Source organism: Amblyomma americanum, chromosome 5 (assembly GCF_052857255.1).
Source record: "Amblyomma americanum isolate KBUSLIRL-KWMA chromosome 5, ASM5285725v1, whole genome shotgun sequence".
Lineage (NCBI taxonomy): Eukaryota > Metazoa > Arthropoda > Arachnida > Ixodida > Ixodidae > Amblyomma > Amblyomma americanum.
The window spans coordinates 181,108,128-181,121,143 of NC_135501.1; the positions used below are offsets into that span (position 1 = coordinate 181,108,128).

The following is a 13,016-nucleotide window of genomic DNA, read 5'->3' on the forward strand; positions in this document are numbered from 1 at the left end:
AAAGGAAATGACGCAGTATCTGTCTCACACATCAGCGGACACCTGAATCGCGCCGTAAGGGAAGGGATAAAGGAGGGAATTAAAGAAGAAAGGGAGAAAGAGGTGCCGCAGTAAAGGGCTCCGGAATAATTTTGACCACCTGGGGATCTTTAACACAAACTGACATCGCACAGCACACGGGCGCCTTTGCATTTCGCCTCCATCGAAACGCGGCCGCCGCGGTGGGGTTCGAACGCGGGAACTCCGGATGAGTAGCCGAGCGCTCTAACCACTGAGCCACCACGGCGGGTTCTCAGAGGTGTGCATGGGCTGAAGGAAAAATGGTGGTGGAGGGCCTGGTTATTATTGACAACCAAGGATTGTTTAACGTGCTCTTAAATCGCACTGTACATTCGCGTTTATAGATTACGCCTCCTTCGAAATGGAGGCGCTGCTGGTGAAAGTCGATATCGCGTAACCTGAAAGCAATACTGTTTGTTTCATTTTGGTCTCAGGATTTCGAAATATATGCTGCATGGCAGGACACGTTTGCTTGTCGCTAGGTACTGTAGGGAACGAAATTCTGGCGCACGACAAATATCAATATTCATATTGTATAGCACAGTATGAGAGGTTCTGGCAAACGAGTTGCCTCGGACTAGAACTGATGGTATGTCTGGCATAATGCAATACGTATGCAAAGGGCCACACTGCTTATGCCCCACTCCTTCGATTAAGAAGCGACTCGTTTAATTAGCTGCCTTAGAAACGATGTGCGCGTATTATTTATTTCAAATACACCAATGGACTTCCAGGGATGAAAAAATGCGCTGGGCTTCGGCTTGCTGCTTCTTTATCATCGCGGGAGTCGTCGGTCTCCTCGTCCTTTTTGCTGCCTACGCCACACAATGTGAGTTTTGCCTCCTGCTCAGTTGTTCCATAAGCGCGAGTAACATTTTTTTTTCATACTTCGGTGTGTGGTGAAAATGAAGGATCTGCCTTTCCGTGAATGCTACAATAAACGGAGAAGCACATTTTTTCTTCTTTTTATCTCAGTTTCAATCCCTGTTGGTAATTTTTGTATTGTTTGTGAATATTTTCTCTTTGCCGACTCGTTTTTTTCTTCATTTCGTTGTTTTCCCTATGCAATCGTTTTTCGCTCGTTCCTCGCAATCTTTCATTTTTTGATTTCATTCTTCCTTCATTCTACGTTTTTCATTCTTTTTTCTTTCTATTTCCTTCTTTTTTCTGTCGTTTTCTGTCAGCTTCTTTGCGGCTTTGCTGTTGGACGCGCACAGGGAAGGTTTTAAAGATATAAACTGTCTTCTTTTTTGAAAGAAAAATTGTGTGCAAAAGAAGAAATAGGCTGCAAGTTTTGCGTCTTCAAACAAAGCCAGAGTAGAACGTGGGATGGGCCGCAACTCTGCATTCATTCCGTCTCTACTATTTCAAGATGACGAAGACATCGACTATACTTCAAGTCGACGCGACATGGAAGCCAGTAGCACTCCACTCCCGACGAAGGTGAGGGATGCCCACGGGTCTCTAGTCTGCGGAGAGCGCTACCTCTACAGTTTGAAGCTGCTAAACCTCTTGATTTTTAAAACAAAGCAAAATTCTCTACCGTATAGAGGTGGTAGGTAGCCGTAGCGTCATACAGTAGTGCTACGCAGTATCACTAGGCTGAAACTCTCTCCTATGTCTTCGGAACAATGACACGTGGTATGGGACAAGTCCCGTTTTCTCTCGTGGCATGAAATGCACAAATAATAATAATAATAATAATAATAATAATAATAATAATAATAATAATAATAATAATAATAATAATAATAATAATAATAATAATAATAATTGGTTTTGAGGGAAAGGAAATGGCGCAGTATCTGTCTCATATATCGGCGGACACCTGAACCGCGCCGTAAGGGAAGGTATAAAGGAGGGAGTGGAAGAAAGAAAGAGGTGCCCTAGTGGAGGGCTCCGGAATAATTTCGACCACCTGGGGATCTTTAACGTGCACTGACATCGCACAGCACACGGGCGCCTTAGCGTTTCACCTCCATCGAAACGCAGCCGCCGCGGTCGGGTTCGAACCCGGGAACTCCGGATCAGTAGCTGAGCGCCCTAACCACTGAGCCACCACGGCGGGGCGCACAAAGAAGCATCAAATCAAATCAAATAAAAATTTATTCGTCTCTATGCGTATACATTCACAAATTCTGATCTGCCTAAGCACAATTTACTTGTTGGCATATAACATATGAGCATATAAGCATATAACAGTGTACTCACATTAGACATTGTATCTAGTCGAGAAACAACGTAGCCTAGCCTACAAGGCAGGCCAGGGCTTTCTTAACAAAGCTTTCTTCAAGTTGCTCTTTCACTTTGCACTTATTGAAAGAGTGAAGGGCTGAAATATTTATAGTGCTTAGTGCTCGCAACTCTCTTAAGTCTTGTTCTGGGGAGAAAGTGGAGTGCAGTTTTTTGGCTGCACCGAACAGGACAGCAGCAGAAAAAAAGGTAAGGCGTGATAAAGCTTCCCATCAGAAATTTTTTTTATAAATATCCTTGTAGATATAAACATTTCTTTAGGGCCGCTCCAAATGTCAGCTGTGGTATTTACACGTATTCGTACAAATCTTAATGAAACATTTCATTGTGGTTCTTTGTAATTGCTGTCAACGAGAACAAATAGAGCATTGTTTCAGCGTAAGCTAAGGGATTCCTGGTATTTTTCGCCCTTGCACCTGCTAGATAGCCCGATTTCCTCTTTCTGCAAGAACTGTGTATTGAAGCATGGTACAAAAGCTACATGTGGAACCTCAATGTGGCGCGACACTTCAGACGTCGTGTGCATGGCAGTATTTTGGAATAGGCGCAGATTGAATTCCCGAGGCGCTCTTGGTTCTCGCATGCACTCCACTATGTAGGGGCGAGTCGCCCTCGATAAGCAGGGATCCTGCAGCCCAAGAAAGACATCGTATGGATGGAAAGAACGACTCTAGGTCTGCTGTGCTAATCGGTTTGGTAATTATAATTTTTACACACGCACACTACAGATCTAGATGAAGTTTAGAGGAATGGACTGATGGGCGAGTTGCTTCGGGAATAGTTGAAACAAGAAACTCGAGACGGGCACAGGATGAACAAAGAGACGTACACGGACACGACGCCACTGCGGCCGAGAGTTTCGTTTCATGATCTCTCCTAAATAGCAAAGTTCAAAGTGAAAATTTGAGAGACCACTCAAGCTCCGCAGTAAGGGTATGACGTGATAGCATTAATGAGTTAATTGATCATTCCCAACTTTACATTCACTACCGCTAGACTCCACTAGACTCATATACCCTGGGCGGCCTTATAATTCAATCAATAAATGATTCGTGCCCAGGTTCCTCTCGTTGAACCGATCACACCACCGACACAAAGGAATCCAGCGAGTGGTAAGTGGCACTTTTGAATGTGGTGCATGGGAGCGTGGATGGCCTTGGGATGTATTAGAAAATCCGTTTTCTCAGCTGGATATATTAGAATAGAATAGAATAGAAAATAATAGAACTCTATTTACATCACTATACATGATGTAGGAGGCCTACTGAAAAAGCTTTCAGTAGCCAGCTTGACAGGGCCGCAGGCCCCCTGCATTGGCAGTACACAGTTGATCTTGATACATATTAGCATGATACATAATAGGATTTATTCTAACGAAGTGCACCTTATTCGACATAGCGAGCACAAAATCACCAGCCCTACGCGAAAGAGCAAGCAAAAATGTGGGTTCTTGTGTCCAATCCGTAGAACTGGCTTATCTAGTCGAATTAGAGTGCTTTTAAAATGACGCGATCAATTGTATCACTCTTTTCTGGAAAAGGCCAAATAGTTTCTTAAAGGCATCTCTCAAACCTTCTGTTTGAGAGTCTCTACAGTCATCTGATAGCCCATGCTTGAACGTGAACTGAGATCTGTTATGCGGTCCTAAGTGTATGGGCGAAAAGGTAATATAAGCTACAATTCCCCACAGCGCACACAAAAGACAGACAGATAGAATCATAACACTAGAGCGCTTGAAGGACTTCTTTGAAATATAGTTACGTTCAAATTCTATTGTATTAAACGCCGCCCTGAATTTGAGAAGTCAAACGTCTTGCAGTCGCTGTGTAGTGGGTTGACCGATAGCCTAGAGAGTGGTCGTGTGAATATTCTGTATCGCCGCGTAATCTATTCCGAGTATTGACTTTGAAACAGGGCTGGCGACTGGGGATGAATTCACTGAATTTTGCAGTAGCACTGAAAATACTGCGGCAAGGAAAATCAACCAAGATAGCCTACTTCATGCAACCGAATTTTCACTCCCACAGGGTGAGCCATCGGTTATTATCTGTGCTGTAGTATGGAACTCCGTATAAAATTCGACCCTTGGGGTATTCTCAGTGGTTCCAGAGCAAAAATTTCAATGTTTGAATATTTCGCTAGGAAAGCTGTTCGCGGAACTTTTTGGGAGGCCGAAAGTTAGGTGGGCGGATGAGATTAAGAAGTTTGCAGGCATAGGGTGAACGCAGCTGGCAAATAAGAGTTTTAATTGGGGAGACATTGGAGAGGCCTTTGCCCTGCAGTGGGTGCCGTGAGGTTGACGATGATGATGACGATTTAACGATTGGAGGGTGGAGGGCTCACGGGCTTGCTTACTCACTAAAATAACATTTTGCTGGGAGAGGATCACGGCTCCTGATTGTGTAACTCGCGTTACGAGCTTCAGGTTGGTTAGGCGCATGGCGTTCTGCGAGTGCATATCCTGTTGTGACCGTACTTCAGGCAGCGTTTAAAGTTGTCGATAGCTTAATACATGCCTCCAACATTTTCACAGATGGTGAAGATTTTTCGGGCTAAAATATCTTCTGTATAGGGTGCGAGGTTGAGGACCCTAAGAGAGCGAGTACTTAGAGCTAGACTCTGTGAAAATGAATTCATGCTACACGCCTACATTCCGAGCTATTTAGATTACTTGGCAAAAGACGCAAGTTTTCGTGAGCAGCTGCACCGCACTCCACATGTATTTTATAGCTGAAATCCATATGGGAATTTTTTATATTCATTCAAAGCCAAAAAGAAGCTTTACTGACCTTACCCGTGTAATGCAAGATTCATCAATAGCTGCGATATCTGCGCTTACCGGTATATAAAGGTCAAGCATTTGTGACTGAAATTCATATTTGTAGATTTGCACAACACTCTTTGCAATTTTATCGCATATTCGGTCTTTAGTTTGCACTCCCTGCATTTTGTTTGAAAGTCGTAAAGGAAGCCTTGGGATCTGAAAGCGGCTGGAGATGCTGTCAATGTTTTATTCCAACGCCTGATTGTTGAAGATGAGGTCTATGCATGTGTCTCGGGAGGTCGTTGCAGAACTGTGAGAAGTTGCGACAGAGAGGCACTGTGCTATTGCTCACGACTTCACTGAATTCTAACTATTCACGGACGCTCCAAATTCTTCACTAACTCCCTCTAGTGTCGTAGAGAGCACATTCGTTCCGTACGAAATGCCAGCTTCAACCTTTCTCCACAGTTTCTCAAGCAACACCAGGGCCCACTACAAGCACAGTTCGGACTCCACCGCCGCTGTTGTGCTCGGTGGACCACCAGGCCACTACGGAACAAGTGTACCCGCCATCCTCGACGTGCGATATTCTCATCTATACGAACGTGCGGATCGCCAACAGCAAAGTGGCCCCTGTTATGGACCAAACGAGCTTCAACGTCTTTGGCGACGTGTGTGGCAAGTTTGCGGATACCTCGTGCGGCCTCTCTTTCGACGCGCGGTGAGTAAACGCAGCCTCAGTAACGAACACAGTAAGTGACATTACGGAAACTTAAACCTAAAACTACCACCAGTACAAAGTTATCTCAGTGCACTTTGACACTCTGATTGGAACGTTGTTATTTTCTTCGTGACTAAAAGATAAACAGCTCATTCATTTCATTTGTAACGAGCCCCAAAAACCCGATTGAATTTTTCACCCTTTCCCAGTACGAACCAATGATATGGTGACGCCTGTATTACACCCATCCACAAAACATTTTGGACGAAATAACAGGCAAGCGAAGATGGAAACATTCTGCCTACTAGGGGTTCCAGTTAAATGTAAAGCTAATCATTACAGAAATAGATGCTTCGCCTTCAAGACGGGGTCTTCTGGACCCGGGTCGAAAATGTCGGGTATCTCGAAAAATCTCGGTAAATGTCGGCAAATATCGGCAAATATCGGCAAATATCGCATAACTTCAGTAACGACGGCCGCGACAATACTCCTTACTAAGCTTCTTATGTTGAGAATTGTAAACTGTTGGCAATCCATGTAGGGTGTTTAATACAAAAAAAAATAAACATGATTCTGTCTATGCATCAGTTCGTGTACTTTCGTGAAGAGCGCTCGTTTTTAAAAATCTCAACTGAATTAAGCGAACGCTAATGAGAAGGTGCGTCACCAATATAGGACATGTTTCTAGTGGACTAAATCCGGCAACTGCTACTTACTGGCGCAACGACATTTTGTCATTCTCTCAAATTGTGTCCGCCCTACTAATAGAAGATGACTGAAAATTTTGGATCCGGCTCACTGCCACTTGTTGATTTGATTCGCCTTTCACAAAACGGCAGCACAAAGACACAAACACAACGGATCTACAAAACATCAAGAAGAGATATTTCATCGTCACACGATATCTACCTACTCATGGGACCAGCATGATATCTGTGTACAGGCTTATGAATGACAGCCGGATCATCGACTGAAAGCGCCCTTAGACTTGTCGCCATTTCAATCACAGCAGATTACATTAAAAAACACGAAAATAAAAGCTAGTTCCATATTGTGAAGTAATAAAATTACTGTGTTGGAAGACCGCAGATGCACAGTCACGTTCTGCAGTTCTGTTCATCACATCGTACTGGTTCGCTTTTGTTCCTTGAAGTCACATTACACAAACAAACTAGAAGCAGTGTACTTAATTCTCAAGTGAAGCACAAAACGCCTGTAGAAATCTCTATCTTATTCTCCTCGCTGCACACATCTCTGCCTATTTGTCTCGGTCATGCAACCCAGAAACATAGGTTGTTCTTTCCTACGTTCGGACTTAAAGCATGCGTGGCTAAACATGCCGGCATGCTGGGCAAACATATCGGATACGCCGGGTACAAGTACCCTCAAAATTAACTCGGATGTGCCCTTGGTTTGCAGCTACACAACGGAGGCGTCTTTCGACAACGCAGCGCTGGAACACCTGCGCAATTTGCCACTGATAATGGACCATTTCGCGATGATGAACGTCTACGGAACCGAAAGTATGGTGTCGCACTACGTATCTGCAGCGGTTCCCGGGGTCGTGAGCGTAAGTTTCCATCTCCTCTTCATCCAGCGCTCCAGGATATTTTTCTCTTTCCCTCAAATGTGAGCGTTTCACATGGGCGTCTTCCAACATTTTTTTTTTCACTGCCTACAGGACGCGAAGTGGACTGTTCTGCTCCGGTTCTTTTCTGTTTTTTTTTCTTCCTGAATTCTATTTTTTATAATTTGTTTTTGGGGAAAGGAAATGGCACAATATCTGTCTCATATATCATTAGACACCTGAACCGCGCTGTAAGGAAAGGGATAATGGAGGGAGTGAAAGAAGAAAGGAAGAGAGAAGTGCCATAGTGGAGGGCTCCGGAATAATTTCGACTACCTGGGGATCTCTAACGTGCACTGACATCGCACAGCACACGGGCGCCTTAGCGTTTTTTCTCCATAAAAACACAGCCGCCGCGGTCGGGTTCGAACCCGGGAACTCCGGATCAGTAGTCGAGTTGAGTAGTAGTTTTTCAAAACTTGCTTTTGGCATTGTTTTGGTATTGGCCATTTTCGTCATTTTTTCTCTTTTGGTTCGGTTTAATCCTCACAATTTATGCTGAAATAGCCTTCTTTTCTCTTTTATTAGTGTGCTTCTTATAGAAAAATTACAAGGTCTGTTTCCTGTAATTTCAGAAAAGAAGGGGTACGGGAGGCTGGTAATAAGAAGAAGCTGACATGCTACCATACTCATAACGACATTCGGGAAGTCAAAGTATGTTTTCGCCCTCCGAGCTGGAAGGATTAGGACGCTTCAAGACGCAGTGCATCTTTAAGGGCGGCAAACTATGTCATTCGTTACCTTTTAAAATCGAGGAGTGTACAGAAAAATAGAAGCAATTCGAATGGGACATTAAAATGCATATTGCCCTTCGTACAGTCTTAGCGTGGTGGTGGATGCGCAAATGTCTAGGAGGCAGCTGCTCCTGCTTATACGCATAGCCAATATTTCGCTAACGCTTTTCATTGCTCAGGGATCGTGCTTTACTGCTACTGAAAAAAAGTGTAAATGGAAACACCAGTCTGAGTTTAGCATTCGGGCAAAGTAAGAACCAGCAGTAGGCCAACATAAGTCTCAAGGCCTCCTCTAAGTCATATCTCAAATGCATTACATAATCACGCCAATCGCGTGAACTATCCACTGACTTAGAGTGTACCATAAACCTGGGATAGCGACCCATGTTTCTAGCGAAAATGGTATGGCAAGATGTGTTATTCTATGGCATAGTAAGGTGCGGTAGGGTACAATGCTTCATCGCATTGAAAGGCATGGTATGGTATACAGGCTCCAAACCGGCACTTGAGTTACAAGGTATGCCGAAGTGGAGGGCGGCTCAGGACTGATACCTGTCACATTGGCACTGACATCATGTAAGCAATGGTAGTTTTAGTATACTTTTTATTAAACTGATGCTTCCACGAACGAAATTTAGCCTAGAGCCACAAACAACTATTGACCTGAAGGGCACCCCTTATGAAGTCGGTCATCCATCAACCAATATAACGTCTCTTGAGCAACTAAAAGCAGCCATATGGTAAGGACACTTCAAGGGTTAGCAATGCTATATTCAGAGTGCGCAGATGTGAGCGGTCGCGTCACGCCATCGTGCCTTGCACGGACCACCGAAATCGAAACGATGCTCAGAACACAACTCGCGAACGCATTGAGGAATGCCACACGATTAACATTTCCTTCGTTCTTTTTGGTTTTATGTATCTCTTGAGGAGTATTTTTTTCTACCATGCACAATCTTGGATGCAATCCGCAAGTGAACGCGTGTGCTGTTGAACTGTTCGCTTTGTCACTTAGGGCAGCTCCGAGTCACTGAAAATTATCAAGAATTAAGGCGCAAGCTTATCTCCGCCTACTCACTGCTACATCTCTCTACAGTAACACCGACGTCCGATAAAAGGTCTACGCTAAAACACGACCAACGATAACGTAGGGTTGTACCATGTACTAAATAATGATGATTGGCTTATCTACCGCCAGAAAATGGGTGACCTTATGGAAACCAGGGGAGCAGCAGAGCTGCCCATGGGACGCCGATATTGCTACTGCTACGTGTTGGTCAAAGCGGTTCGGCAGAGTGAACAAGATCATCATTTTGCCGTGTAGAATGACTTCCATGGAGAATATTGGAATATAGCCTTACAAAAATGTCGTTAGACAGTCTACAGACTATGCATAAACTTCTATCTACAAAGTCTATAGACTATCTACAGAAAAACCCTAGAGAACAGTCTATAGGCAATACAAATCCTATAGAGAGTCTTCGACAATCTAAAGATTTATGACCATACACTTTTATTAGGCTTTTTTCTATAGACAGTCTATAGACTTCGAATAGACAGGCCAAAATATAGATAGAAAGGCAATGGAGTCTATAAGAAGTCTTTAGACTTTCTATAGATATTTTTTGTAAGGGTATAAAGATCCATGTTATTGCTTCCGCCCGGAAATCATAAAGCTGTGCCATGACCGTTTCTGTCACCACAGATGTACCGAATTCTGCACTGGAGCTTATAGTTTCCACTCAAAACTCGAAAAAAGGCACGGGGAGTGTTACGTTAACTTCTACGAGTGGTAAGCGTCTACAATAGCGGACTCACGGTATGAACAATTAGCGCAATTCTCAACGGCTATTTGCTCTAATGGAATAGAGTATGCACGCGTATGCGTCTCCTAAAAAAACGCATAGAAGTTAACTCGATTGACTCGAAGGCGGTTCTATCTGCAAGAAGAACATGCTGGATTTATCTATCTGAAGTCTCTGTCATGATGTCATCATCCCGTGACCACCATCTGCAAAACCCTCATTAACGCTTCCTTAGTTTCAACGTCATTGTTGGGCCTTATTCCTCATATAATGGGTCCTACAACTTATTAGTGGGTCCATCACCACCTGACACTAATCGATGTGCTATATTAAACCCCATACATGCCACCATAACTCCTTGCACAACTAGTCTCCTTTTAAAGCTAACTGTGCAAGATGTATCATATTTACGTGAACTATTCTCGAAATGTTTGTTGGCTCCAAGCATGCTAAAGAACTAAATACCTGATTTTGGTGTTTTGTGCTTTTCGCTTTCAGAAAATAAAGAGGATATTTGGAAAAGACCGCGGGACTAGAAAAATAATTCTCGGATTTGGCTATTACATATACGACGGCCCGGACTCCTGGAAGTCACTCCGGGACGCTGTTAGTAGCGTCCTGTAAGTGTTCAAACATCATGTTTCAGACCTGAGCTCTGTGCTCTGTATTGTCATGCGAGCAGTGTGGCGCCACTCGGCACAAGCAGGGGATAAAGCCCTCCATCTAATAGCGTTCCCAGTGTTGGTTACACAAAATTTATCCCGCACTGGTCGCTGCATTTCACTAGTTGCTTTGTATACCTTGGCTGACTTACCTCTCCAGTCGTCCAAATTATTCACGTGTCAGTAAATTTCTGTGTTAAGCCCTGTGCTTGGCAATCACGGTTATCACTTAGTTTAGAAGCTTGAGCATTGTTCCCCAAAGCACTATCAATTGTTTACAAATCTGTCGTACAGCCTGGCGCCAAAAATTTCAAACTGTTCCTTCTGCTCCGCCCGTAGTCACTCCTGCACTTTCACAAAGCCTCATCGTAACAACCATAGTTGCTCTAACCACAAGAGTCAAGTTGTGGCACAGGGTAACGGCCGGCAGGTTCTGTAGAGCACATGCTCTTTAGCCCACTTGCCTGCTATCACTCATTCAGGTCTGCAGTTGCTACAGTAGTCCCACAGATTTCCGCCCGTTTCGCAGGGACTACCTTGACATAGCCGTGATAATAACCTGCGTGGTGAGCGCGCCCGACTGGCAGGATTGCACCGCCCTGCCAAATAACGCCTTGCAGAGTCGGTCTCCCTACCCGCCCACTTTAGTGAGTTTGGGTCATGCACATTTTGACCACAATCTGCTATTTCCTTTTTTTATTAACAGGCGTTAATCTGCGCGATGAATTGCGAATGGATATGATGTGGCTTAGAAGAACGACATTCTAACTAATAGAAAAAAAATTAGCTACTCTGGAACGTCGCACCACCAGGAAGTATTGGGCTATAGCGCAGCCTAACTGGTATTTCCTGAGCTTTCGCAAATTCACATTTCTTTCGGGAAACACCTGTACTAGGAGCAAAAATGTTCCTATGAGGTGATCCTTTAAGCTTTCTGGCGTTGGACAAAACACTTTCTATAAGTAAAGATACATTAAAAAAGAAGAAAATAAGCTGGTTATTGCTTGGTCCTAATCTACTGAGTGCGTATTCTGTTCCCATATCTCTTAATGCGAGAGGAACGTTAATATTAGTGTGGCACACTTCAAGTATAGCTCTTTCAGAATGATACCAGGGGCCGTATTTTATAAGCTCTCATTTTAAAATTGCCATTTCGCCTTCGTCTGGTTCTTGACGTCGGTCACTCAGACATACCCACGGATTTCAAGCGTCTGTGGCTGCAGGCTACCGTTGGATGGATATCGAAGCCAATGGCAGCCAGCGGTAAGGTCCGGTCGCCTGCGGTTGGCTGAACTCTGCGATGCTCTTCACCAGTGATTGCATAATGCAGTCAATGGTAAGGTCCTGTCTCCAACTACCCACTGGGAGAGTCGCTTTCCAGAGACGCCTGAAAGTAGCGTGTATATCTGAGACACCAATGACGGAGGACCACACGGAACAGGAAATGGCTGTTTTAAAATGAACAGCTTATAGAACACGCGCTGCCAGGCCTTATACTTAGTATCTTTCAAACTGAAGAACGCAAAGATGTATCGGCGGGCGCGATTGTCTGAATTCTCGCTCCTAGCTGATAGGCCGGACACTTTGAGGTTATTTTCCGTTTTGAGTGCCTCACATTCTTAACCTCGGTTATCAAAGATAGTAACGAGAAATGCCGGTTTTTGTTTTCTTTATAATTTATTTATGTTATAATATTTTAAAATTTCTAGTATGACGAGGATCCTGTATCCGATGGACTGCCTAGCAAGGCGTCTGGTCGCATATCCACGGTTTCCGCTACGTACTCTGCTACTTGTTCATGTTAACTACCCTCTGGTTATGTTAAGAGGCGGCGCGTTTCTGAGGGGCCTTGCTAACTGGTTTTAAAGCGAAAGCTTTACTGGCCGCGAACTTGGGATTTCGCCGTGGCGGTGCTCCGAGGCGGCACATGACGTCACAACGCGCGCCTCGCCGCGGAGCCGGACAGGTCTGGCCGGGCCGGCGGCGGCTGGCGCGAAATAGATACGTGCTCCAATCTCCCCGCCAGTGCGGTCAGAGTGCGCCGAAGCCACCGAACGCGTCGGCGGTCAAGCGCAGTTGGAGTATGAACCTTCTTCACCCCGCGACGTCACGAAAATGCGGTGGCGCTGATGTTAGCAGCGACTTTCGCATGGTATGCAAAACAGGTTCCGCTTGCCCGTGCCTACCGCAGCTGCCGCAGCTACCGGAGCTACCGGCGGCTGCTTCAAGCCTGTGCACTGCAGAAGCAGCATGTATTGACCAGCTGCGTCACTGCTGGATCCGCGTAGTAGCATAAAATATATTAAATTAGCCTCGATAGGTTTCTCGCACATAAATTCCGCATTAGGAAACGGGCTAACAGGCATTGGGCCACGCTAGTAAAGAGCGAA

The 13,016-nt window shown here is 44.7% G+C and overlaps 1 protein-coding gene across 1 annotated transcript; it reads left to right on the forward strand.

Moving 5' to 3' along the window:
• The first annotated feature begins 1,389 nt into the window (after positions 1 to 1,389).
• Positions 1,390 to 9,483, forward strand: LOC144134437 (uncharacterized). The gene is made up of 5 exons (XM_077667352.1): positions 1,390 to 1,503; positions 3,374 to 3,425; positions 5,546 to 5,798; positions 7,218 to 7,368; positions 9,358 to 9,483. Exons 1-5 carry the CDS (start codon positions 1,390 to 1,392, stop codon positions 9,481 to 9,483), a joined length of 696 nt encoding a protein of 231 aa, XP_077523478.1.
• Positions 9,484 to 13,016: the final 3,533 nt, after the last annotated feature.

Coding starts and splice junctions, on each gene's coding strand:
- LOC144134437 (XM_077667352.1), top strand. CDS start 1,390: ATGGGCCGCAACTCTGCATTCATTCCGTCTCTACTATTTCAAGATGAC. Junction 3,426..5,545: donor ACAAAGGAATCCAGCGAGTG/GTAAGTGGCACT, acceptor CTTTCTCCACAG/TTTCTCAAGCAACACCAGGG. Junction 7,369..9,357: donor CGGTTCCCGGGGTCGTGAGC/GTAAGTTTCCAT, acceptor ATCTACCGCCAG/AAAATGGGTGACCTTATGGA.